This window comes from Macaca fascicularis, chromosome 8 (genome assembly GCF_037993035.2).
Source record: "Macaca fascicularis isolate 582-1 chromosome 8, T2T-MFA8v1.1".
NCBI classification, from domain to species: domain Eukaryota; kingdom Metazoa; phylum Chordata; class Mammalia; order Primates; family Cercopithecidae; genus Macaca; species Macaca fascicularis.
Genome location: NC_088382.1, coordinates 105,935,532 through 105,963,004, shown reverse-complemented (window position 1 = coordinate 105,963,004; position 27,473 = coordinate 105,935,532). Strand labels below are relative to the sequence as shown.

The 27,473-nt window shown below is 42.6% G+C and overlaps 1 protein-coding gene across 5 annotated transcripts in view; it reads right to left on the bottom strand.

The window, feature by feature from the left end:
- Nucleotides 1–27,246, bottom strand: part of PTDSS1 (phosphatidylserine synthase 1) — a 96,326-nt gene extending 69,080 nt beyond the window's left edge. For 3 of the 5 annotated variants that reach the window (XM_065519458.2, XM_005563752.5, XM_045398527.3), the window contains exons 1-4: nt 26,925–27,246; nt 15,531–15,622; nt 4,848–4,892; nt 1,848–1,972 (exon numbers count right to left, since the gene is read on the bottom strand). In XM_065519458.2, the coding sequence (XP_065375530.1) occupies nt 1,848–1,972; nt 4,848–4,892; nt 15,531–15,622; nt 26,925–27,103 (441 nt within the window). In that variant the 5' untranslated portion in view covers nt 27,104–27,246. The remainder of the gene's footprint in view (nt 1–1,847; nt 1,973–4,847; nt 4,893–15,530; nt 15,623–26,924) is intronic. The other 2 variants (XM_065519459.2, XM_073999138.1) reach the window with 1 other exon arrangement.
- Nucleotides 27,247–27,473: the final 227 nt, after the last annotated feature.

Sequence of the window (27,473 nt, the reverse complement as noted above, 5' to 3'; positions counted from 1 at the left end):
ACAGAGCGAGACTCCGTCTTTAAAAAATAAAAAATAAAAAATAATTTAAAAAAATTGATCATGGGCTGGGTGTGGTGGCTCATGCCTATAATTTCAGCACTTTGGGAGGCTGAGATGGGTGGATCACTTGAGGTCAGGAGTTCGAGACCAGCCTGGCCAACATGTTAAAACCCTGTCTCTACTAAAAATACAAAATTAGCCAAGTGTGGTGGCACATGCCTGTAATCCTAGTTCCTCAGGAGGCTGAGGCAGGAGAATCCTTTGAACCTGGGAGGCCAAGGTTGCAGTGAGCTGAGATCATGCCACTGTGCTCCAGCCTGGACGACAGAGTGAGGTGCCATCTCAAAAAAGAAAAAAAAAAAAAAAAAGGCCAAGCGTGGTGGCTTATGCCTGTAATCCCCGCACTCTGGGAGGCCGAGGCAGGCAGATCATTTGGGGTCAGGAGTTCGAGACCAGTCTGGCCAACATGGTGAGACCACCGTCTCTACTAAAAATACAAAAGTTAGCCGGGTGTAGTGGCGGGTGCCTGTAATCCTAGCTATTCGGGAGGCTGAGGCAGGAAAATTGCTTGAACCTGGGAGACAGAGGCTGCAGTGAGCCGAGATTGTGCCACTGTACTCCAGCTTAGGCAACAGAGTGAGACTCTGTCTCAAAAAAAAAAAAAAAAAAAAAAGTTCAAGCCTATGTGATAGTCTCCATAAAAATCTCTGAACTCTCAGGTTCAGAGTTTCCAGGTTAGTGAACACAACCACATGCTGGGAGGGTGGTATACCCCAGCACCACAGAGACAGAAGCTTCTGTCCTCAGGACTCTGCTGGACCTCGCCCTAGGTACCTCTCCATCTGGCCGTTCACCTGTATCCTGTACCATGTCCTTTACAATAAGCTGGCAAACTTAAATATTTCCCTGAGTTCTGTGAGCCATCATAGCAAATGATCATGCACAAGGAGGATATTGTGGGAACCCCTGATTTGTAGCTTATTGGTCAGAAGCACAGATGACAGCCTGGACTTGCGAGTGGCATCTGAAATGTGGGCAGTCTTATGGGACGGGCCCTTAACTAGTGGGATCTGATGCTAACTCCAGGTGTCAGGAAAGTTGGAGAATTGGTTGGTGTGGGAAAAACCCACACATCTGGTCACAGAAGCGTTCACCGTCAGTGAAGAGAAAAATAGTTGGTTTTTCCCATATAATTAGTCTCTTCAGTAAAAGCCAAAATAGAGTCGTTTTAGCCAAGAATAAAATTTTTTTTGCATGGTTTAATAAAAATAATAGTAACAAATGAAATAGCCTAAATCATTACAACTGGCCTCTCTGTGGCAAGCAGTGGGGCAGGACCAAGGCATCAGAGCCAGAGAGTGCAGGTACTGAGGGTGAGGCTGATGGGGGCAGGGGCAGCCGCCGTGACCCAGAGCCTGGGGTGTTGGGGGCACCATGGCAGACCTCGCAGTAGGCCTCACAGATAATGCTACTTTGTTCACTTCACAACAACCCCCAAGTAAGTATTACTATTTCAACTTACAAAAAAATGGAATAATCTAACAAGTACTTTGCCCAAAGTCCCACAACTACCAAGTAACAGAGGCAGAATTCATGCCCAAGGCTGTCTGACGATAAGGTGTATATTCTTCCTCACAGACCCGTCTGCGTAATGAGAGGATATCCTTTCCCTGGACTCTATCACCTGTGGACAACCATGCAACTCAACAACCCTCCCAAAGACCTGGTTTCTAGGTAACTACACAGGAAATATAGAGAAGGAACAATTTAAAATGTCAAGTCTACTACCTCTTACACCCAAGAAAGAATCTACCAGTTTCTCCAAAGGGCCGCTGACAAGTACATACCATGACATCTGCTTCCCTTGTGGCATATCGAAGATTTGGATCTAGCCAATACATGAGAGATTTAACCTGCTCGAAATTCAGGAAGAGTAGGAATACCAGGAACAGGAAGTAGAGCACACTGAGTCCTGAGAGAAACAAAAACATGCTGAAGTTTAGAAGAGATCCAATAGTCAGACACACACGTTACACATTAGACTCGAATGGCATTGCCAAAACCAGACACTAAGATTGCAGCACAGCCTGTCAAGACTCCTCTTATAATCTGGGATTTCCTTTGATGAGATAGTCTGATACACAGTCCTAACTCAGATTGAGAGGGGTGCATAAAACTATCTCTGAGAAACTGATGCTAACTTAGATTGAGACTTGAAGGACCGCGAGGCAAAGGGTGTGTGGGGTGAGTGTGAGGATCGCACGCGACATTCAGGTAGAGAACGGTGTGCAGGTCGGTTTCTGAAAAGAGAAATGTCTAGGACCCAATATGTGGCTAGAGCACTAGCAGAGAAGGGAATGGAGCAAGGCAGCCCTGAAGTGACAGTCAGGGCTTAAAGGCCACGGCCAACGTTTCAGATTTGATTGTAAGTTAAGTGGAGAAATAAAATGATCTCGGTAACATTTTAAAAAGCCAACTAAGTGGACTGGAGGAGGGCAAGGCTGTGTGTGGACAGTACTACTGGTGTAAGGTTCAAGAGGTGGCCCAGGGCCACTTATTTGAGACTTACACTCCACATTAGCCCTTGTAGGCATTATTTCATTGTTCTGTCATCTCATAATTGCGATCCTAATAATCACTATGTGTAATTTAAAAAAGAAATGTTAACAATGCACTTTTAGAAGGCAAAAGCCTGTCCAATACATTTTAGAGAGATTTCAGAAACCATCACCAGGGGTTTTGTGGTTTCTCTTTCTCTTGAACCCATTGGAATTAAAATGTTTATGCGGGACATTTAGAGACTGTGATACAAATGACCTTGGATCACAGCGTCCATCCAAACTTGGCTCAGCGCTAATCTCCAGTGAGCCACTCCAGAGGAGAGCACATCCGTGGCTGGCATGAAATCCACTGCAAGCGCTATAGTGCCAGGCCTTCCAACAGCCACCCCTCTCCAGGCCTCAGGGAGCTCAAAGGAGGCCCGGGTGGTATGTGGCCAGCCAATAATGGTGCATCCTAGGGCCCAGGGAATGCACATTTTTTAGGCAAGTCGATATGAGAATTGCCTTCAATTTGCTCTTATGTACCACCCATTTTTTAATAATTTTTACCACAGATGCCCCCCACTACACTTTTTAATAATTATGGTCCTCTTGAATAATTACATTAGGACAGAAAGAATCTGTGGTGCAGGGATTCTCAATCTGGAGTTCTCGGTTGGGCTTTGAGGTCTGTGAAGCCCTGGACACTATATGCAGAACTGTGCATGGTAAATGTCCATGGGTGCACACATAGGGAATGGGTCTATCTATAGGTCTCACTGGATTCTCAAAGGGCTCCATGCTCCCAAAAGGCTCTCAGGAAGGAAATAAAACTGCTTATTACCTACCATAGATCATTTGAAATAGGAAGAATTCAGATGTGTCCCACTAGCTGAAAATAACTTATAACTTCAAACAGCACTATTAAATCAATGGGAGGTATGTATGTCACAGCCAGGACTATCTTTTTGAAAATGTAAATGGAATCAGGTCACTCTGGGAAAAACCCTCCCGTGATTTCCCCCTGCCCTTCCTGCCCTGCTCTGTACCCTGGCCCACAGTCCCCATGATTACATCTGTGCCCGATGACTCTCTGAGCTCTCTCCTACTCTTCTCCCAGGGCTCACTATGCTTGGGCCACACTGGCCTGGAAGTGGTTTCCAGCTGTGGGCTATTTTAGCAGCTTTTCCCTTTGCCTGGGATGCTCTCCTCCCCCAGAATCTTTGTAGGCTTGGATCCTTCTTTGTATGACAGTTTCAGACTCGGCATCACTCCCTCAGGCCTCCCATCACTCCTCAAGCTAAAGCAGACACCAGCTCCTGTCACCTCCCCTGGTCTTAACTAGCTTCCTAATAACTTCAGATAGGTGATATTTTTTGATTACTGATTTGTGTAGTAGTTTGTTTACTAACTGTCCTCTGTCTCCAAGTGGAAGGGCAGCTCCTTGAGGGCAGGCTCCTGTCTGTCTGGTCTTCCCTGGTAGCTTCAGGGCCCAGAGCAGCACCTGTTACACAGCACACTCAGTGAATGGCTGCTGAGTGAAAAGCTCACCAATCAATTCAAAGAGACTAAGAGTTACCTAGAAGCTCTGAAGACTGAAAGAACAATAGGCAGCCTTTAGCAAAATAGCAATTTCTTAGAGTTCTTGTACATTTTTACATAAGGTTACATTTACCAAACCTAAAATGATTCATTTGGTGACTTATTTAGGCCAGATGAAGCCAATATCCAAAGTTCTGAAGATTCATTTTAAATCCATTTAGGTGATTTCACTATTTAGACTACAAAATCAAGTAAAAATAAGACATCCAATATTTAGATGCTTATTTGTAACCCTTAGTTCAAATTAGGGTTCTTTGTCAGAAGTTTTTTTTGTTTCCGAGTTCTCTCTCATTCATAACACTGAAGAAATTGAATTGCTTTGTTTTTGTTCCCTCCCAGATGCTCACAAGACAAATGTGCTCATAGTAGGTACTTGGGCTTGCACTAGTAAAAACCAATATGAAAACACACAAAGGAAAACAAGAGATATTTGCTTAAGTCAAATCCTGTGTACATTAAGAGACAGCAACATAAGGAGGCATGTGGAGTTGAAACAGTTCACGTGTAAGAGAATTTAAGTCATCATCAACACTTCATTTTGTGTCAAATAATTTTAAGAAACCACGTATATTAGGAACATCAAAAAGTAAAAAGCTAGAATAAAGTTTTAACTATTAAGAGTGGCAAGTAAAAGTCTTAAAGTGATTAACAGAAAAAAAGATTAAAAAAATAGAACATCCTTTTACACTGCTAATGGAAACTCACCAAAAACCATTCGCCATAAGGCTGGATGAGGTCGAGTGAACGGACCTGCAGATAAATAACATTATAAAGTTAGAATGAACTGGTTTCAGAGAAGGCTAAAACTTAAGGTGCTGCTGATCTCCATACAGATAACAATAAGATAAAGCTCTCTACTGTTAAAAGTGTTTTGTTTTGTTTTTTTGGTTTTGTTTTGTTTTCTTTGTCACATAAACACTTTGAGGTCAAATTTTGGTTGAAATGTTTTCTCCACATTATAACAACTGTCACCACAATCATCACAGGCACCACTCCCCACAACAGAGATTTTTTTAAAGCTTTGTCTTGAGAAGTCAGAACGTAATTTCCCATGGAAACAATGTTGTAACAGTGAGTGGGTCACCAGGCCAGGCTTAAGTGTCTGTGACATATATTGTACCTTAACAAGTAAAATGTCCCAGCTGTCCAGGAGCTCCAGGGAAAGAGGTTCTGGACAACACAGTCATCATTGTGTGCGTGCGTTTGCGTGTGTGTGTGTGCATATGTGTGTGTGCGGGAGAGAGACAGAGAGAGAAAGACAGAAAGAGAGAAAGAGACAGAGAGAGAGAGAGAGAGAAACTGAAAAATAACAGAGGAAAAAGAAACACTGTGTGGCTTTTGATTATGACTTGTGCTGACAAAACACCTCTGACATGGCAATCCCGTTCAGACACAAGCAGATTCCACACAACTGAAACAAAAGTCTCATAGGACAAAACTTTCCCTTACGACAAGTGATACGCCAATACTTTCTCTTTTTTCAGTAAAAAGCAGAAGAGGGAGAAGAAAGCAAGCTGAGCCTTGACCTTACACCTCACAGCTATGGAAAAGCACCATTCTGGTGAGTACCTGTTCTGTGCGGGGCTGCTCACGCCTTTTGAACAGCCTTCCTACACTTGCAGAATTTCCAACGTTATGAATCCCGTGTCCCCAGGAGAGACACCAGAGCTTGTTTCCCAGCCTTCTTTACAGGTAGGGCTCGGTCTGCAGTGGCACTCATGCCAGTGTTGGCCTCAGGAGCTAGTGACAGTGAAGGGAGTAGGCACAGCTCTCCTCTCTCTGTTTCTCTAGCCCTGGCCAGTAGGGGCAGTAGTCAGGTGGTGGCCATCCAAAGTGGCACTCCCTTAGAATCCATTGCAGAAGTGACACTGGGGCAGACCATAGCCCACGCTCGCTGGGGTTTCCTCCTTAGAACAGTTCTGGGTGTGGTGCCTGTTTCTGGAAGCTCAGACTATGGCTGGTTTCCAAGCAAGCCTATGACACTGTGAGCCACTCCTAGTCTTTAACAGGCTCTTTAATGAGCACAGTCAGCTTCTGTTGCTTGCAATCTTGAATCCTATCTGAGGCAAATATTCCACTGTAATTTTTATTCCTGAATTCATTCTAAAATCATCTATATATTCTTAAAAAGACCACACTGAAACATATTTTAACTACTTTCTTTGGATGAGTCAAGTTCTTATTACGAAAATCAGTTACAAGTACCCCCCACCATTCAAATCTATCAGTTCCTAGGTGGCATTTCGGATGGTGAGTTTGGTTCATGAGAGACTCTGCTTTATCCAAATGTGTTTGGTTCCTGCGTTTTGGATGGCAGGTAGTGAGAACTCAGATGGTTAGGGGTTTATTGAAAATTCATCTAAATCTGTTTGATTTCTGAGTTCTAATAGTGAGGGCTCAGACAGTGAGGAATACCTATAGTCCTTTTCAAAATCAGCTGCTTCTTTCTCAGAAAGTCACAGTGAAGGTTATAAACCAGGATCCCCCACCAGGTAATATGAAACCACCACCTTTTGTCAAGTCATTGGGAAACTCATGGCTAAAACTGTCATCTTTTCAGTTATTTTCATTTCCAAATACTCCTCTTTACTCATGGTAGGTGATAGCTCTTGACTTGTCACCGTAAGTGACTTCTGTATTTTGGTGGCCTCCTGGCTTGCAAATATTACTTCATTTTTATGTTGCAAATAACAACATAAAATTAACCTTTTAGACATAAAATGGGATGTTAGTTTTCTGTATAGTTTCCTCTTATAAGGTTCAACTCTAAAACTGTATGACCTATTATTTGGCTTGTGACAAAATCAGCACTTAAAAATCCTATAAAGTTATTCTCAAGAGCAATCATAATGACAGGAGTCAGCAGTACCTTTCTGAGCACTTACTATGCACCAGGCTGTGGAATGAGACACCCCCACACAGTGTCATAAGGACTCAGTGACAAAGGTGTCATCATTACTCCCACTTTACAGATAAGGATACTGAGGCAGAGGAACCTGCCCCAGGTCATGCAGCTCATGGAATCTACCTTAGTTCCGTCAGAGCCTCCTGTGTCACCAGGTTGAGTCGTAAGGAGCACCTGGGGACTTTCCTATGAACTTTCACAGAGCTAGGTGAGCTCAGGAAGAGGAGAGGGTTAGAGAGGGTGTCTGAGGGTTGAGCCCGGACTGGTTTCAGAACCAGGAGATCGAGGGGAAAGAAACAAGCTAGGGGTGTTGAGAGCTGATGCAATAGGGGGAAAGGCATGGCACAGGCTTCACCATAATGTGGAACTGATAAGCTGGCTCAGGAAAAGCAAGACCAGGGAAAGGGCAGGGAACTGATGGCTCTAAAGATAAAAGCCAGGGACCACCCTAATCCAGTGAGGTGGGAACCACTGGTAACTCTTGCCCACAAAAGGTGAGATAAGGCCCTGGAATGTAAGGTGACCCTTTCAGTAACTAACTTCAAAACCCAGTCTAGGTTTGATTTCAACCATCAAATCTTTATGTGAGGCTTGTCATAACTGCCCATGGCCTCCTGGGAAAAAACTCTGAATTTTTTAAAGTGGTATTTTAGAAAGTACATTTTCGTAGCATTATACACTAACAGTGCAATCTTTACCATCAGACAGCAGTAAAGGTATCATTTTACTTTTTCAAAAAAAAAAAAAATCGAGGATGAGGCTGGTGTGTTCTAGATTATAAATCCTGATACTTATGCTCACTAGGTTACCTGCACCTGGCCACTCCAGTCAAGTCACCTTTGCAGAGTCTAAGGGTGTATGTATATGCCAGGGGTAGGGACACAACTGAGGAGGAGCCCCGCCTTCCACAGCATCACCTGCCTGGCATGAGCCCCACCTGTAGCATCCTATGAACATTCATGTCATCTCAATGCCTTCCTCACAGATCTTGTTTCTCAACAGACTACTGACTACTTTCCCAGTGGTCTTGTTAAGGCAGGCTTCCTTCTCTTCTCTGACCATTGTTATGGTTTTGAGGTTATTAGAAGGGCTCCGCCTCATGGTTGCTTTCCACAGGAGTTCCTACTCCTTATCTGTGCTTTATATCCGATTTGATGAAGGTTGCCTGGGAGAATTTGGATCTGTGGTGTGGTTACTTACTCTCTTGCTTATGTTGGAGAATTGGGGAAGACTTCTTAGGGCAGTGGTGCAGCAACAAATGCTGGGTTTTGGTTTTCTTATGAGGGACATTTAAAAACTATGTGTTTTATTTTCTTTATTGTTCCTTCCACCTAGACTACATCATTTTCTTTTTCTTTTCTTTTTTTTTTTTTTTGAGACGGAGTCTCACCCTGTCACCCAGCTGGAGTGCAGTGGTGCGATCTCAGCTCACTGCAGGCTTCGTCTCCCAGATTCAAGTGATTCTCCTGCCTCAGCCTCCCTGGTAGCTGGGATTACAGGTGCGCGCCACCACGCCCAGCTAATTTTTGTATTTTTAGTAGAGACGAGGTTTCACCATGTTGGCCAGGCTGGTCTCAAACGCCTGACCTCAAGTGATCCACCTACCTCAGCCTACCAAAGTGCTGAGATTACAGGTGTCAGCCACCACGCCTGGCCTAAAATACATCATTTTCAATCAGATACTAAGAGCAAGATTAATTTCAAAAGAAATAGAAACCAAATGTCTTCATCATGAGAAGAGCTAGCATTTTAAAATCTACATCAGAAATTAGAAAATAAGATCATTGCCTGACTCACCAGAAACAGTTATACCTATAAAAAATTAAGTTTACAGGACTTCACCTTAGGGAAATACAATTATTTTAATAAAAATCAGACACTGCCTGTCCAACAGCTAACATTTGTATCCTCAGGCCAGAGGCCTCCTGGCAGACCCTCTTAGTCAGCTTCTCCTTTTGATTATTATTAGTTAGAGTTCTTCGAGGGAAATTTGAGAAGGTGAAAAAAATGATCTCTAAGCAACTTTCAAACTTAAGGAAAAGAAAATTTATTTATTTATTTATTTATTTGAGATGGAGTATTGCTCTGTCACCCACACTGGAGTGCAGTGGCGCAATCTCAACTCACTGCAACCTCCACCTCCTGGGTTCATGCAGTTCTCCTGCTTCAGCCTCCTGAACAGCTGGGATTACAGGTATGCGCCACCCCACCTGGCTAATTTTTGTATTTTTAGTAGAGACGAGGTTTCACCGTGTTAGCCAGGCTGGTCTTGAACTCCTGACCTCAAGTGATCCACCTGCCTTGGCCTCCCAAAGTGCCGGGATTATAGGTGTGAGCCACTGCACTGGACTGGAAAATTTTTTTTTACAAAAAGTAGTAAAGCAGGGGACACAGGATGGAAGGAGAAAGGAGCTCTTTTTGTTTTTGTTTTTAAATTTAGAAGATAGTGACCTTTTGGATCTCTTTTAAACATCAAGGAGACATGATTACCATTATCTTAGCAAAGAGAAGTCAAAGGACAAACAATGATAAACTCAGGAAAAACAAGAAATACTAGTTTTCCACTCTCCTCAAAGACCTTAAAAAAGTGCTGAGTGCAGCTGAGTGCGGTGGCTCATGCCTGTAATCCCAGCACTTTGGGAGGCCAAGGCAGGCGGATCACCTGAGGTCAGGAGTTCGAGACCAGCCTGGCCAACATAGTGAAACCCTGTCTCTACTAAAAACACACAAAAAAGTTAGCTGGGCGTGGTGGCGTGCACCTGTAATTCCAGCTACTCAGGAGGCTGAGGCACAAGAATCGCTTGAGCCTGGGAGGTGGAGGGTGCAGTGAGCAGAGATTGCGCCACTGCACTCCAGCCTGGGCAACATAGTGAGACTCTGTCTCAAAAAAAAAAAGTGCTGAGTGGTATTTCTCTTGCAGACAACAAAAGGAAAAAAAGGAGGGCTTGTTCTGTGAACTTTTTCCAGGTGGATTTATTACTTAATTCAACATATGTTAATGAGAAGTTACTGCTGGCCAGGCACTTGAAGTACAGATGAGGCTGGGCTAGTTTCGGGGGCATGGCAAGGTGGAAAGGGGATGAACAACAGTTAAAGGGAGTTCTCAGAAACAGGAAATGTACACCAGAAGGACTCCTGTTGAAAGAAATCTCCAGCCAACTGGAGACTCAAATAGGTTTCTAAATTTCACTCCAGTGATAGGGTGGTATAGTTAAAATTACACATACACTTGAGTGTCAGTTGCTATAATGGGATGAAGGTAGCAATTAAAACATTTTTGTAAGGAAGCCAAAAGAGAATGAAGAGGACAACTGAAGAGGCAAAGAGGGCAGGAGAGAAGAAGTGTAAAAGCGGACATCAGACCCTCTCCTTCCCCTGCTCTCACTGCCAGCCCTCTCCCTCCACATCTGCTTATGGGACTGAAGGAAAGAACCACCCTGGGACCTAATCCTGCCACTCACCCTGTTGATTGTGACACACAATTTTGTTTGAGTGTCCACTCCTCTGCCATATAACTCAGGGGTGGATTCTAAACCAGCAGAGATAATCCTAGTCCCCTGTCATTCTTCTAGCCAACAAATATCTGTTGAATATCTACTCCTCTAAACACTATAAATTTCTGTCCCTGGAACAGATTGAGAAGAGACATGTGGCCCAATCCTAGTCAAAGACATGTAAGTGTGCTGGAGAATGGCTAGAAAAGGGGTCTCCACTCAAGTAAAGACAAACAAGACGAGATGATCTCTTCATCTGCTGGCCACTGCCTGCCACTATATGGCTGGCACTGCAGGAGCTATCTCAAGGCCAGCAGGGCAGACTGCAGACTAGAAGACGGCAGAACAGAAAGGGGTAAAGAAGCTGGCTCTTCACAGGTCACTGAGCTGCTGAATTAGTCAGCTTGCCAACCACCCTATCTCAGAACGTCTTGTTATGTAAGAAAATAACGAATTTCCTTAGTGTTTAAGCCATTTTGAAATGCATTTTCTATCACTTGTAGCCAAAAGCATCCTATTATAAAACCCTATGGAGAAAGTCAAGGGCCTTCTTTGTTATTTAGACTCTACAAAAAGAATCACAAGGCTCCCTTCCTGTAGGAGCTGAGCAAGTCTACCACATAGATAACATATATGAACTCACACATACTTGATGAGACAAATGGACACAAGCCACTTTTGGCCTATATACAGCCATGCAGGGCAGCATTTACCAGGTCAAGGATAAATGCATTTCAAGTTGCCAAAAAATTGTTCCGGGCATGCTATCCACTGCAGGCACTTCCCCAAAACTGTCTGTGAAGGAGAGGGCACGTTTGGGCTCCATTTCTCCCATTCATTTTCATCACTTGAGTTGAGAATATGTGCCAAGGGTGGGGAGAATGGAAAATAAGGGGACAAGACTGAGTGAGAAGGGGCACGTATGCTCCAGTCACAGAGGCAGCCGCTCGGCATGGGCTCCTGGGGAGGCCTGTGGCCTGAGAGCGGGCTCCAACAGGGGAGGCCACATACCTCACAGGCACCCTGCCCAGGGCCCTCCCAAATCCCCACCATCTCCACTGGCACCTTCCAAAGCCATCCCTAATTTGAAAATATTCAGTAACATTCTTTCATGTGGAAAAGTTAGTTTTACTACTCTTAGGTAAGGTGTGAATAAACAGATCTTTAGAAAACAAACGAGGTAAACACAGTATGTTTGCTATGTATACATGGCTTCAAGAGAATCCAAGTCCTCCTTTTACTGACTAATGTCCCAATCCCTCCTGCACAGGACACTGAACTGCCATCCTCCTTGTTTATATCTTCTATACCCATCTGAAACATTATTGTTGGCATGGTCTGCCTTTCAGTGAATGGTGTGTGTGTGTGTGTCTGTGTGTGTGTGTGTGCACGCGCGCGTAGGTGCCCGGGAGGAAAAGAAAGGATGGTAGGGCAGAAATAGAGTAGAAACAGGATACAGTAGGAAGGCTTAGATCAATGTGACAGCTCCTGCCAGTCACAGACAACACACGGGCAACGGAGCATCGACTCAGTCACCACCCACCTCCTTTGTGGGATGCAAAGCATGCTACGTCCAGGCCAACTAAGACCCCACCCTGGGGGAAAAGACAAACCAGAGACTGACAGAAAAAAAGAGAAACAGGAGGAGACAGAAACATATAAGGGAGAAAGCCAGAGATAAAGCATACCACAGTGGACCTAATATGAGATATGACCAGAGCAGCACCGCGGAAGGAAAATGCACAGCTCGTGCCCTGCCAGCAGGCTGACATCAAAGGCTGGGGGACATAGTGGCATGTTTCAGCCTTCTCACTGGTAAACCGAGCTGACTAAACTAAATGAGCTCTGTGGCTCCTCCTCCCTTTGTGTGTATCGTAAAGTCTATGCAGCCAGGATAAGAAAATTGAGCTTCAGTTTTATCTTTCCAGAATCAAAACAAAAGCACAGTCCCACAACGAGAGATTGAGCAGGTAAAGTAAAGTCAACTTTGAAGATTAGAGGACTTCATTGGGGAACAGAGGGGCAAAGCCAGAAGAAATCACACAAAGTGTTACATCAAATAGATTTAATCCCCTTAACCTTCAGTGCCTTTTGTACCTCAAGAAAAACATCTGCTAATGAAGCCCCAATACTCAGCTCCTGCTAAGGACTTAGAGAAGGGACGGCTGTAAAATCACAGCTATTGAGAGACTACTCTTTTTGAATCCTCACACTTCTAAAACAGCTCTGGGCTCAGAAACAGCAAAATTTTTAAAAGGAGCCAAAAAGAAACCTTCAAAGCCATGAAAAAGTAACGCTTGAGAACTAAGCAACAAATAACACAGGTCAAGGAAAGCTGAAGACTTAAAGAACAGACCTGATACCTTTGCACTGATCAGTTTCCTGAGGACATATGCATGTATCATGCTCTGATTGACTGATAAGGGAACAAAAAGACAGGACAGAGGACATAAGAGAAATAAAAGAAAAGTAGGAATAGAGGGCACAGACCAATAATGGTCATGGCATTGAGTGATGACAAAGAAGGAGGCAGCAGATCACAGGATACAGAAGGCAGAATGGCTGAGGGGAAGGGGAATAAACTGTCACTACCATCTGAATAGTCACCTAGTCATGTTTCAGAGGCTCCAAATGTCTGCTTTGGTGGTGGTCAGCCTTGTGTTGGTATGGAACCTGAGATAGAGTTCGCCATATCCTTGCTTTGAGTTGTATTCTTAGGTCACCTTTGTATGGAAAGGCCAGGGTCCAGAGCTCAGGGAACCCACCCTTGGCTGGCCACTTATGCCATATACAATATGGCACTCTTGAAGGAGAGGAGGGTCTACATAACACCCAAGCACTCCTCCAACCTAAAATTCAACAAGAGGGAAGGGAAAGTTGGCAAATAGCCAAAAAGCTGTTTGACATCAGGGATTTTTTTCAGCAAATTTGATAGCAGGAATCCCAGCTACTTAGGCAGCTAAGGATGGAGGATTGCCTGATGCCAAGAGTTTAAGACCAGTCTGGGCAACATAGTGAGACCCCATCACTATCTACAAAAAATATAAAAACATAACTGGGTGTGGTGGTGTATCCCTGCAGTCCCAGCTACTCAGGAGGCTGAGGCAGAAGGATTGCTTGAGCCCAGGAGTTTGAGGATGTAGTGCCCTATAATCACACTTGTGAATAGCTATTGCACTCCAGCCTGAGAAACAGAGCAAGACTCCATCTCTAAAAATAAAAAAAAAAACTAAAAATTCTACAGCAGGGTCAACACCCCTTTATTCCATGACTTACCCATATTATGCACAACTTGTCTTCATACCCTGATAACTGTGCATTACCAGCACCATCAATCCTTACGGAAAAGCCAAACTACATTTGACATATCTGCATAAGGTACGCAGATTTTCATTAGAAAATTCTTTTTAACTTAAAAGCTTGAGTGGCTGGAGAGCTAAACTCAGCTCCCAAATAACCTGGCTATGTAGAACAATTCATTCTCTGAGGGATTCAGAGTCATGGTTTTAACAGCATGATTATTATGCTAGTCTGCTACATACTAAAACCACTACGTTCTTGTAAACACAGTGCTACATATAAGTCTGCCTCCAGAGTCCATGTTCATAATTACGATGGAAAACTCGCATTATTATTAGTATTATTATTATTATTTTGAGACGGAGTTTCACCCTTGTTCCCAGACTGGAGTGCAATGGCGTGATCTCGGCTCACTGCAACCTCTGCCTCCCGGGTTCAAATGATTCTCCTGCCTCAGCCTCCTGAGTAGCTGGGATTACAGGTATGTGTCATCACACCTGGCTAATTTTATATTTTTAATAGAGGCGGGGTTTCTCCATGTTGGTCAGGCTGGTCTCAAACTCCCGACCTCAGGTGATCCACCCACCTCGGCCTCCCAAAGTGCTGGGATTACAGACGTGAGCCACCGCGCCTGGCTGTTGTTTTTACTCTATCTTCTAGATGACTTGTATCTCAAAAAAAACAGGATAAAATTCCACTGCCACCATCTTAGGAAGCCTGAAGGCCTTGACATGGAACATTTCCAGGTAGCATCTGATAACATTCACAATGAGCTTCTTACATTACACATTATAGCCTACTGAATAGCATGAACAGTTACAGAAGAAATGCATCTTAAAGCATGATATTTAAAACCCGAGTAGGGCCGGCCCATGGAGAATAACCCTTAAGAAAGACTGGAACAATTTCCAAATGTCATAGGTGTTAAAATATATATATATATATAAGACAAGAGTGAGTGTTTAGAAATGGCTATGGAGAACAAGTAGAGAATATTCTAGTAGGAAGTTACTGAAAGGGAATAAGAAAAAAGAAAGCAACTTTTAAGGAAGAATTCAGAGGAAAGGGATGAATTGTGAGCATGGCAGAACACCAAACTTGGTTTTTAAACAAAAGCTTTGCTTCACTCACTCCATAATCATGATAGGGGTAAAATTCATAGTAATCCTTGTCTTTTTTTCCTGCTGATGAAAATTCATATCCTAAATGCATAATCAGCAAAGCTTATGGTGATAAAAGATCACTTGGGACAACTTATTTAAGTAATACTCATTACAGCATCGACCCTGTCCTTAGCAAAAAAGAAGAACTCAGCAGTAATGGAGTATTTTATGACCCAACTGATAATAACAAAAACAGCAACAAAAAGAATCACATTTATTGAGAGCTTATAATTTGTCAGTCATGTTCATAGTGTTTAATGTGCACCCATTTATTTAACCCTCACAACCGTACCTATCTGTTATCTCCATTTTATAGAAGAAACTGAAGCATTGTCAGCACTCTTGGGAGGCTTCCCTGGGGCTAGGAAGTGGCAGAATGGGCAGTCTGCCTCCAGAGCCTGTGCCCCTAACCACTACTCAAAACTCAGATTATTTCTTTACTCCATCTTCTAGACGACTCACATCTCAAAAAAAACAGAAAGGTACAATATATAGGAGAAATGTGGTAATGCATGACATTACTTACCATTGGGGAAAGCTAACACACTGATGATAAGAAAGAAGAAAATAACAGAGAGGATGCCTCTCCAGATGTTGTCTTCTGGAACAGAGTCATCCCTGAAAATAGAAAAACAACATTGAGCATTTACTTTCAGATCCAAATAGAAAACCTAGAGGAAGGAAGACTTCCATGTTCTAAAAACTAGGGGACTGCTACATGTATGACAGGATTGAACTTAGGTTCTGAAATAAGAGATTATACAGATCATACAGTACTTCTTAGATCATTATATGTCCAAAAAGGAACTAACAAACTAATGCTGACTGCTAATTTCATAGACCTAATTATAAAACCAGACTACATAATCAGACACACTTTACCTTCCAGTGAAGTGCACTTTTAATAGACACCTAACAATTGAATATCTGCCCAGAGGTTATAAATGTGGCCCTCAAAATGCCAGCCTGATCTTTACAAGGGTACTTATGATGCCTCTGGCTTAGGTAGGGAGGCCCAACATCCAATTTCCAGGAACACCAATTTTTACTTAAGAATGGCTGCACACTGAGGGGACACAATGTCCTCATTCAGACTGATATCATATTATTGACATTGGGAATGATGATGACAACAGTAATAGCTCCCATTTATCTATCCACTGTGTGCCTGGCACTGACCAGGCAGTTTATAAACATTATCTCTAATGATCACAAGTTTGCAAAATGAAGTCGTATCAACCACATTTTACAAAATGAGGTTGCAAAAGTTCAGAAAGATTAAGTAACTTGTCTGAGGTTGTGTAGGTAAGATGTTGCTAAGCTGGCATTCAAAACCAGGTCTGCTAGACACTGAAGATAATGATTGTTCCCCCAAGCCAAGCTGTCTCATGAAAATATGATCTGTCACCCTAAATCAGCCTGACTTATGTTAGAAGAGGCACAGGGTTGGTATAAGAGACATTTACAGGACACACAATATGTAGGTTACAAATTAAAAGCAAGGTTGAAATTAACAACTGTTGCATAGGAAAAGAAGGCTGATTGTAACTCATATTTTATAATAAATATATTCTGGAAGATTCAAAAAATTAAAATTAAAGATTCAAAAAAATAAAGATTCAAAAAAATACTGGAAGAAATTGGAGAATTAAAAAAAAACAAATGAACCTCAAAACAAAGCAATCAACAATCATGAAGTGGTAAATTCACATGGCAAACAAATCTGTAACAAAATCAAAGGAAAAGAGGTAAACTTGGGGAAAAAAATTTATAACTCATATCAAGACAAAAGACTAATTTCCTTAATAATGCAAAGCATTTTCCTCAAAATCATCTAACAGGAAGAACAACAAATGAACACAGAAAAACAAACAGAAAAACGGGCAAAGGATATGAAGTTTGTTTACAAAGTAAAAAAGTCTAAATAGAAAAATGGGCAAAGCATATGAAGAGTTTGTCCAGAGAGTAAAAAATCTAACGCTCTCAGAAGTGAAAAGACGATCAGCCTCACTCACGGTAAGTTAAAATAGAGACCGTTTTAAAAGTCTACCTTATTGAAAAACGGGCAAAGGATATGAAGAGTTTGTTCACAGAGTCAAAAATCTAACGCTCTCAGAAGTGAAAAGATGGTCAACCTCACTCATGGTAAGTTAAAATACAGACTATTTTAAAAGCCTACCTTATTGAAAAACGGGCAAAGGATATGAAGAGTTTGTTCACAGAGTCAAAAATCTAACGCTCTCAGAAGTGAAAAGATGGTCAACCTCACTCATGGTAAGTTAAAATACAGACTATTTTAAAAGCCTACCTTATTGAAAAACGGGCAAAGGACATGAAGAGTTCAGGCAAAGGGGATGAAGAGTTTGTTCACAGAGTAAAAAATCTAAGGCTCTGAGAAGTGAAAAGATGGTCAGCCTCACTCATGGTAAGTTAAAACAGAGCCTGTTTTTAAAATCTACCCTATTGATAAAGGTAAACCTTTAATGACTGAGCTGGGGAGGAGATGAAAAAATAGGAAAATAGGCATATGCTCATATATTGCTGGTAGCAGTATAAATAAATCGTCTTTATGGAGGCAATTTGCCAATATTTTAAGTCTACAAATGCATATACTCTGTGACTCAGCAATTTTACTTTCGGGTATTTATTCTTTAGATAAACTCTCATTCATGCAAAAATGACATATATCCCAGATTGTGCACTATGGCATTACATGTATTCTTAAAAAGTTGGAAGCAATCAAAATGTCCACCAAAAACAGATTAAGTAAAGAAATTACAGTCCAGTCTTGCAATGGAAAGCTAGGCAGCCATTAAAAAAAACAAGGAAGCTTTTTAAGAATCAACTGATTCATAATAATTTAAAAGATGTCATTAAGTAAATAAAGCAAATTGCAGAATAGTGGGTATAATAAGCAACTACTTGTGCAAAACAAGGTGGGGGAATGTGCATGGGTATGTAGCTTATAATGTATGCTTATACCTGCATAGGATGTCACTGGAAATCCACCCAAAAAATGGTGACACTCGTTTTCTCCAAAGAGGAAAAATGAGGGGTTGGGGAGAAGTATGGAGAGAGGTATTCACCACATATCCTTTGATGTATCTTGGATTTCAAGCGATGTGAATACATCATTCTTTTTGAAAACATTAATTAAAATTTTAATTAATGGGTTATTATTAACCACAAATAAATGGCTATGGCAAATCAGTAAATTCGTCTCTATTTAAAATTATCTACCAATCAAAATGCTTGAAAATGTACATCAGCACTAAATTTATAACTAAATGGGTAATACATTAGGATATAAAACCAATGAAATGGCAGTTTTGTAAATTTTGAGTAATTTTATTAGAAAAAGAGGATCAAATGGATGGCCTAGTTTCAGAGGGGGGAAACTGTTGATTAAATGGAATAAAATAGCAGTTGGGTCTGAAAAGTTGGCAGTTTTATATTTGTCTAATTAGGAAAAAAATGTATTAATGAAAGACAGTGAGGTCTTTGGATAAACTGAAAATACGCAGTATGGGAAGATCAAACTTCCGCAATCAAAGATTAGGAGATAGGAGAGTGAGTTTACGAAGCTATGTGAGTCCTATCGGACTAGAGGCCCCAGTGTCACACTCTACTGTGAGTTTTGAGAGCAGAGAGGGTGTCCCCACCTCATCTAGAATAGCCCCTTACCAGTCTGTGGTGGTGGTGCACAAAAAGAACAGAATCCCTGACAGGTGAGGACGCCAAACTCCCCTCTGGCCACAGGGCAACCTGAGCACACAGGGCCATTCTGTAAGGTCTGCTGTGAGTCCCTCCTCTCTGAACCCCGAATAATCCAGAGATTCAACCACATGCTGAGGTTTCCATAGTTAATCATGAAACAGAACTTGGCTGCAGAGTCCAGATGAGTGGACCCCAAATGAGGGACAAGATCTAGTATCCATGGACGGCCACTATATTCTAGTGGCTTTGCATGTTAACCCTCTGAATCTTCGTAACACTCTAAAGCAGGAAATGATCATAATCTGCATTTTACTGATAGGGCCTGGCCCCAAAATACAAGCTCTTTCCCCTACAGGAGACCATACAGTGCAGTGACTGGTACAGGCTGGGGCCAGACCACCAGCTGTGTGACCCTGGGCAGATTACTTAACCTCTCAGTGCCCCAGTTTACTCCTCAGTAAACAGAGGATGGTAATAGTTCTACCTCATAGGGTTGTGTGAGGATTAAATAACTGAAAACGTGTAAAGCACTTAAAACAGTTCCTGGCACAGAGGAAGTGTCCATTATTATCATGAGTTCACAATGTTTAAATGCCCTTCATTTATGTCCACTCATTCCTTCATCAAATTAATGCCTATCATTGGGTAGGGACTCTTTGAGGTCGGAGATAAAGAGACATGGCCCTTATTCTTGAGTGGATCAAGATAAAAAAGGACAATGAGACATTATCTTAGTATAGCCTTGCCCTGAAGGAAATGTTTTTCATATATAGGAACTGTCTCTGACAGACCTCAAAAAAGCCCGGGTATTCACCTGTGATTGGCCCCTTGGTGGGGTTGTAACTGTCTCCTACGGCTTTGTGAGGCTGCAGTGTGGTTCCTGCTTCTCAGGAGAGATCATGACTTGTGCTCTGGGCTGCCCAAACCTCATCTCGACTCCTCCTGGTCCAAGGGTTCTTGCTCAGCTAAGATATTTCAGTTCACAGCAACAAAAAATAAGAAGACTCAAAGCTTTCCATTGTGATGCTGTGTGTGACACTTCCTTGACTTCTTTCCTGGGTCTACTGCAGCTACTAACAACAAAATGCCCCAGTCTGCAGTGCCCTGAACACTCCAAAGAACTTTCACAGCTGGTATTTTATTTAACTGCTCCAGAGTTCTGTGAGGGAAGGCAGAGCAAATATTATCTTTGCTTGAAGGATGAGGAAAATTAAGCTCTTGGTTTATCTTGCCCACAGTCACACACAAATAGAGGCAGAGTGGAAGTAGGTATGAAGGCTTCTGGAATGTTGGCTCTAGGTCAAGACTGCTATTATACATTCTCCAATAGGGACACAAACAGACAAGCTTAGGGAGGCAAAGTCTTCCTCGCTCTCTGCTAAACTTAGGAGATGCTCCAGCATAGCACCGACCACATATTGTGAAAATACCAAATGTACAGCTTAAAGTAAGAAAGCTCCCTAGGGCACAAGTCCCACCTCATTTCCCCAAGGTAGCTCTGGTGCCTGGCACAATGCCCTGGCACACAGCAGGCATCCACTTGCCATAGTAGGTGGTAAGAATGAGCAAGATGATATGGCAGAGTAGGCCAGTGACTCAGGTAACATGAACGGGGAGTCTCAGCCTGACCCACAGGGTCCACTGGCAGCGACTTCCCTCTCCCCTTGCAGAGTGTTGGCTACACAGGGCTATTGAGACCATCAGCAAATATCTAAAAGCCCGACAAGTTTTCAAACACCTTGGCTTCTTCTGCAGAGCATCGTTTCCGCTAGGATAGGGAACTACCCAAAGAGACAACGTCTTAACAGCAGGAAAAGTGTCAGGAAAGCCCCGAGTTTAAAAAAAAAAAAAAAAAAAGTGTGCACTCCAAAGAATTTCTGGACTCCAACTCTGATTCTGTCTCAATTTAATATTTGAGTACAGGAATTTGACCAGAGGAGTGGTAACTTCAAGAAACCAAAGCAAACTCCATTCACTTGCCTACAATCTTTTAGACAAGTCTTTCTCCCTGGGGTCAGACAGCCAGGAATGTCTAACCTTTATTATGATTCCTAAGGCTTCTAGGTTAATTGTCCCTCTCCTCCTCCCATCTTCTCCTGCATTACCCTTAATATGAGTCCTTGAAATAAAGACCTACAAGTTCATATTTAGATAAGTCACTGTTAAGGATCATCTTTCCCAATAAAAAGTTTAATCCCAGGTTACACGGTAGACCAATGTTAAGTAGCTTAGGTATTACCTTTAATACCACATTCATCTATTTTATAGAAAGTTATGATCCTCATTAAGAATTATGGGTGAGATATCAACTAAAGGAAAAGAAAGATGATTCTAAAGTTCTTATTGAATAAATGATTTCATGCATTCCATTCATTCAGCATTTACTAGATATCTATCCTGGGATGATTAAGATAACTGGCCTCAAGAAGCTGACACAGAAACAAATATTATGACATGTGAGATACAATAATAAGTATTTGGAAGGACATAAACATTTCTTTCTCTGTGCTTCTTGGAACAATTGAGAAAGGTATCTTGGAGGGGAACCATCCAAATGGATTGTGAAGGACACCAAGGGTGGCATCATGTGTAGGCAGGAGGTGGCGGGAGGTGCCTTCCAGTCCGAGAGATGGCAGCCCTGCCTATGTGTGGGACACGTGAGCTGTCAGGGCATGTTGGGTGTTGGGTGTTGGGTGTGCTGTGTATGGAGGGAGGGAAACAGGTGGGAAAGTAGACTTATTCCATTACAAAGGACCCTGGAGTCCAGCTAGTACTTTCTTACAGGTGACAGGCATCTACTGAAATACCAATGTCAACTAGCTTTGGTGTTATCTTTCATACCATACTAATTTCATTTTATGGAAAGTCACAATCCTTGTGAAGAATTACAGCTAAGTTATCAATTAAAGCAGGAGAAAGGTGATATGTTTTAAAGTATTTATTGGATAAAGGAGAATTTTAAACAGGGAAAGATGGGACCATGATTTTCTCTAAAAAGATCACAGGGGCAGCACTGGAGGGAGGGGGAGCCAGGGCCTGGGAGTCAGCTATCCCAAAGGGTTGGGAGTTTGCTGAGCAAAGGCTTGGGAATGGAAAGAGAACAGTCCCGAAAGCTGTAAAGGCCCAATCAGACCTGCTGAAGATAAACCAGATGGTGAACTCCAGGTTGGGAGAAACCTAGGCTAAAAGCAACGAGGACTATGAACTGTTGAATTGAAGTAAATGGGATGCCAGGGCTGAGGAAGCAGTGCAGACTGACTGGACTAGTCCTGGTTTTGGGATTGGTTAAGACTAAAAAACTGTAACTTCTCTACAGAAATCTGGGGCAATAGGAATGATGTCACAAGATAAATTGTGTTCTATCTGGTAATAGAACTACATCTAAAATGCTAAACACAGTTTATTCACAACAGATGAACTTGAATTAAGGCTGCTTACTAAAGAGGAGTCTGAAAGGCAGCAGTTCCTAGGTATATAATCTCTGTGGGCTGAGGCATCATCTAAGCCAAATAAATATTTAAGTCACCCAAGTACCCATTCACTGCAGAAGACCCCAAAGAAATATATGGCACATTTCCCCCCCTTTAATAAATTAGAAATTGTATTATGGACATAAAACTCTGGAAACAAGTATAAGAAAAAATATAAAACATTAAATTCAATAAAAAATTTAATTCAAATAGTAACCAGGGAAAAGAAATGTTAACAATCATTGATAACTGGACCTCAGGTGCAACCTGACACAATGTTCACCTCCAGGGCTGGTTTAATCCTAGCCCATAATGGCTAGTTAGCACTTAACATTGCTAGTGTCAGGGAACAAGGGCATGCAGGGCTTTTGTTGCTGGGAGAGAAGGAACATGATGTATACAAAGGAAACAGGATCAAAACAACTGAATCAGCAGTATCAGGGGACATTTTCTACTGGTAATTTATGTGGTCAAGAGGGAAAGAACAGGGAAGGCTAGCAAGTATCCATAAGCAATGCAATACAGGTGGCCAGAAGTACGCCCCAATGATATGATGGTGAACTGGATTTCCAAAGCCAATAAGGGAAATTAAGTAAATATCATTATTAACAAATCAATCAATCAATCAATCAATCAATCGGTCTGTCTGTCCATTTCCCTGTCCTTGTCTGTCTCCTTAGTTCTAAATCGAGGAGAAATGAAGCATAGACAAATTGATGATCACTTAAGTACCCAAATCCGCAGAAAGGCAATCTCCTCTAGGTAAGTAACCATTTTTGTTGGACAAGTGCTAACAAAGGCTGATTCTACTGTTTAATGGCAGGTGCCTCTTAAGGAGAGGTGGGCTTCTTTGAATGTGAATTAATAGATTCTGGTGTTTTCTAAATCTAAAGCTTGAGTTTTTCAAACTAAAGGCATTCAGTATTTCCAAGTTTACCAACATCTGAATGCAGAGTAAATATGAGGGTATCTTAAAGGTAATTATTATACTCTGAGCTTGAGACAAAACGTTTCCTTGCCCTACTTTGGCTAATAAACTTCTAAGACATATGCATAAGCATTTATTTATAAAAATACTATTTATGTTTTAATAGAGATGGGGTCTTGCTATGTTAGCCAGGTTGATCTTGGACTCTTGGCCTCAAGCAATCCTCCGACTTTGGCTTCCCAAAGTGCTAGGATTACCGGTGTAAGCCATTGTGCCCAGCGTACTTATTCTAAAATGTGGGAAAATAAGTTTTTGGTTTTCTTTTGAGACAGAGTCTCACTCTGTTGAGTGAGTAGGGTAGAGGCTGGAGTATGGTGGCATGATCACAGCTCACTGCAACCTCTGCCTCCTAGGCTCAGGTGATCCTCTTACCTCAGCCTTCAGGTGCATGCCACTACACCCAGCTAATTTTTGTTTTGTTTTGTTTTGTTTTGTTTGTAGAGATAGGGTTTCACCATGTTGCCCAGGCTAGAAATGAGCTTTTTCAAATAGGAAAATGATTAGGTAGTATCTAACTTTACTTTTAATGATGGTGATAAAGACAGGAGATTTAAACACTGTGGTTTAACAGGGAATTGGCCTAAGGGCCATCTAACAAAAGAATTACTTGACAAATCCACACTTGTCTCAGACTTCAGTGCAAGGTATAATCCTCTGTAATCTTTAATTCTTGCTGGATTTCTGAAGCATGAGACAGTACCCAAGCACTGTTTCTCACATACTCGTTATATGACATCCCAAAAGTATCCTATCTCCTTGTTCTCTTAGACAACTAGTCTTCGCAAAACAAACTTTAAGACATATTTTTTAAGTTTTACTGAAAGAATTGCACTGAACAATTGTCCAACTAAAATCCTTATAAAATAAATATAAGGTACTGGAGTTAATCATTACAAAAGAGCATAGGATAAATTCTCATTTAAGAAGTCGTTACTTTCCATCTTTATGGAGGAAGATAGAGCTATTATTGTAATGCCCCACTTAAGAGTCACAAATCATTACAAAAAATGAGTAAGATTGAGTAAGTACTAACTCTATTAATGGTGCTTATGATTTTATATAAAGTGAAACTTGTTATTAATTCATTATGTGATTTCTGTCTCTTTATGAAATTAGTGGAAGAAATAAAATTGTTAACATTTTTGGATGAAGCCACAGTCTGAGGTTCAGATTATGGTTCTTCTATTATTTTGGACAAGCTGTTAAAATTCATATTCAATTCTTATACTTTCACTGCTGCAATTTATTGACTGCCTTGACAGAATATGATGTAAAAAGAAATTTCAGAAGAATGTGACTTTTTATATCAGAATAGAGGAAGAGAAATCTATTTAAGGACCTAGAATCATTATTTAAAACAAAATACCATAATTATTTTTCTAATTTCCAGAGAAACTCCCTCACTAATTTCATTATTTCAAACCCACACATAAGATGAAATTAAACTGAAGCTAACATGAAACAGGTATGTATGTTACCTAATGTCCATTTTTCCAATGCTTTTATCCTTCTCAATTACAGAGCATATGACATCCTCATTCAATAACAAATATAACTTAGAAGACAGTAGCATACAATGAAATCACATCATAATAACCACTAATGTTTATTAAGCACTTAATACTTCCCATGCACTGAGCTAAACACAGATTATCTAAAAAGATGAACTTAATCCTCATGACAGATAATCCTGACAGATTAATGTATTGATATTTTCATTTTACACATAGATAAGGAAACTGAGGCCTAGCAAAAGTATGTGGCCACACAGCTATTAAGAGATAAAATCAGGCAACATAATGAAGTATTTGAAAGTAACCATAGTTAGGGACATGACTAATTTCTCTCCAAAGCTAGAAATATGTCTGGTCAGTTACTGTGGAAAGGTCTGGTCTTATCCTGCTGCACAGCCTTAGCAGATTTTATAGTAATAGTGGCAAGATCCCTCAATCATTAAAGAGTAAGTAATTGTTAAGCTTTATACCTTTAGGTAGATTGTCTCAAAAGGATAAACACTTACATAACAAGAACCAAGAGTCAAGTGAATCCCAGAGGTAAGGAAAAAGTGTGATGTGGGAAGATACTAGCTTTATGAGGATTTGAAAAACTGCAGTTATTCCCAAGGGAGGCACCACCGGCACTTGTGCGTGTGTACGCAAACGACTGTGTAGAAGACAATTCACTTTATGTTGTACAGCGCTGTCACATATGTCACAATACATTTAGTATCCTTTAACTGTTCCCCCTCCCAAATACTAGAAGTTCTCTCAATCCTTGTGACTACCCAATATATATATATCCCTGCACATGTTCTGCTGACCCTCACAGAGGACCTTGATTGCTGGATAAAATTGCTGGGAGAGAAGTAACTGACATGAATTGTACATTGTGCTCCAGGGACTCTGCTAAACGCATTCACACACATTCATTTAATTTTCATAAACCTATATAAGTGGATATTTCATCCCCATTTTACCAGTGTGGCCCCTGAGGCTCAGAGCAAGGTTATGCAACTTAACTAAGGACACACAGCCAGGTTTGAAAACAACAGTATGGCTCAAAAACTACACTACTCTAAGTTGGCCTTTTAAGCCATAATGGTGAGGGAGGCGTGACTTCCCTTTCTTTAAAGAGGTTCATTCGGAAAGTATAAATCCTTCTAAGTAGGAACCACGGTGTGTACCTCCTTATGAACCAAGGATGAATTAGTTCCCTAGGTTAGGAATAAGGGGCCACAGGCGCAGTGCCACAGAGTTACATGAGGTGTGTTCAAGATTTGGGCTGGGCAGCTCTTCTGAACAGGTATATATTAGAATGTGTGTGTACGTATTCCGGGGAATAATAGAGATGTGTTATGCTGTGCGAGGTTTATGTGTTTCATTTAACACACAGCAGTTAGTATACACCAGGCACCATTAAAATTGCTGGACAGGATCACATTTCAGCACGTATGTTAGGAAATGAGTGAGCAGGGTATGCACTGCGTGCTGTGTGGCGGGCTGGTGTCTGTGCAGCCATGTACCCAGATGATGGGTATTGGGCTGTGCTGGAAAGGAAAGGTCCGCTGTGATGTGTGTGTTTAGAGTGGCAGTTTGTGCCGTGGTACAGAAGGTAGTGTTTGAGGCTGGGGGAAGGGTTATACTGGATGGATGACTTGTGTGCAATACATACGGGAAGTGCTGCACAGGAAAGACCGTGTATGTAGCACACATGTGCATTTTTTATGTGTTACGGATAGTGCCGAATACCGGAGTTCCTCAGGAAGGGATCTAGGCTGTGTCCTGGGCCTGTGTATGGTGCCTGTAGGCGCTGTGGATTGGGGTGCTTTATACATGTAGCGGTGTGTGCTGAAAGTGGTGCATACGAGATGATTCATGCGGTGTGCTGGGTAGGGACGGGGGCTGAAACGGTGCAGAGGAGGGGCCCGCGTCGTGATGTTGTGTGGAGCCATGCTGAGTGAGGTGGGTGGGGGGGTGATCGTGCTAGGTGACTCGCGTGCGTTCACCGTGTAACCAGAGGTGCTGTATGGAGAAGGGGCCCTGAGGGGTGGGGGAGCAGGCTAGCGTACTGTGAGACACCGGGCGGGCGGAGGGGCTGCGTGGGCGGCGGGCTGCCAATACGTGTGAGTGGAGCAGCCAGCCCGCTTCCTCACCCAAAGCCATGCCGGGCCACCCTCCCCGCCACCCTGCCTCCCGCCTCTTGCCTAGCCCTTGGACGCGCCCCCGGCGCGGCCGGGCCGCCCCACCTGGTAAAGGCGAAGTACATGAGGCTGACGATGGTGAAGCTGAGCAGGGTGATGGTATGCGGCCGGTAGAAGAAGTCAATGGTGATGTCCTCCACTTGCTGCTCGTTGATCATCCGGAAATGCATTTTGTAGTTCACATCATCCTTGCTTAGGGTCCGGCTCCCCACGCAGGACGCCATGGCCCGCCTCCCCGTCCTGCCGCGGTGGCGGCGGCCCCAGCCCGCGGAGGCCGGGACCCCGGGGGTGACTAGCCACAGTCGGCTAATAGCCGGACGGCGAAGCCGGGTCTGGCGCCCAGCAAAGGCTGGGAGCGGAGGGAAGGACAGGAGCGAGAGGGCGGGGTCGCGGCGCCGCCACCGCGGCCTGGGGCAGGGGGCGCCGCCGGCCGTCCCCACGCTGTCATCCCGGCTGAGGCATCTCTACGCACTCGAGAAGCCTTCAGACTCCAAGTCCACAGGACTTCAAGGGAGTGGCGAGCCGGAGAAGGCTATCTGCTGCCCCTGGCTGACTCTTTTCCGCGCACGTAGCCCGCTGTCTCCCCACGCAACT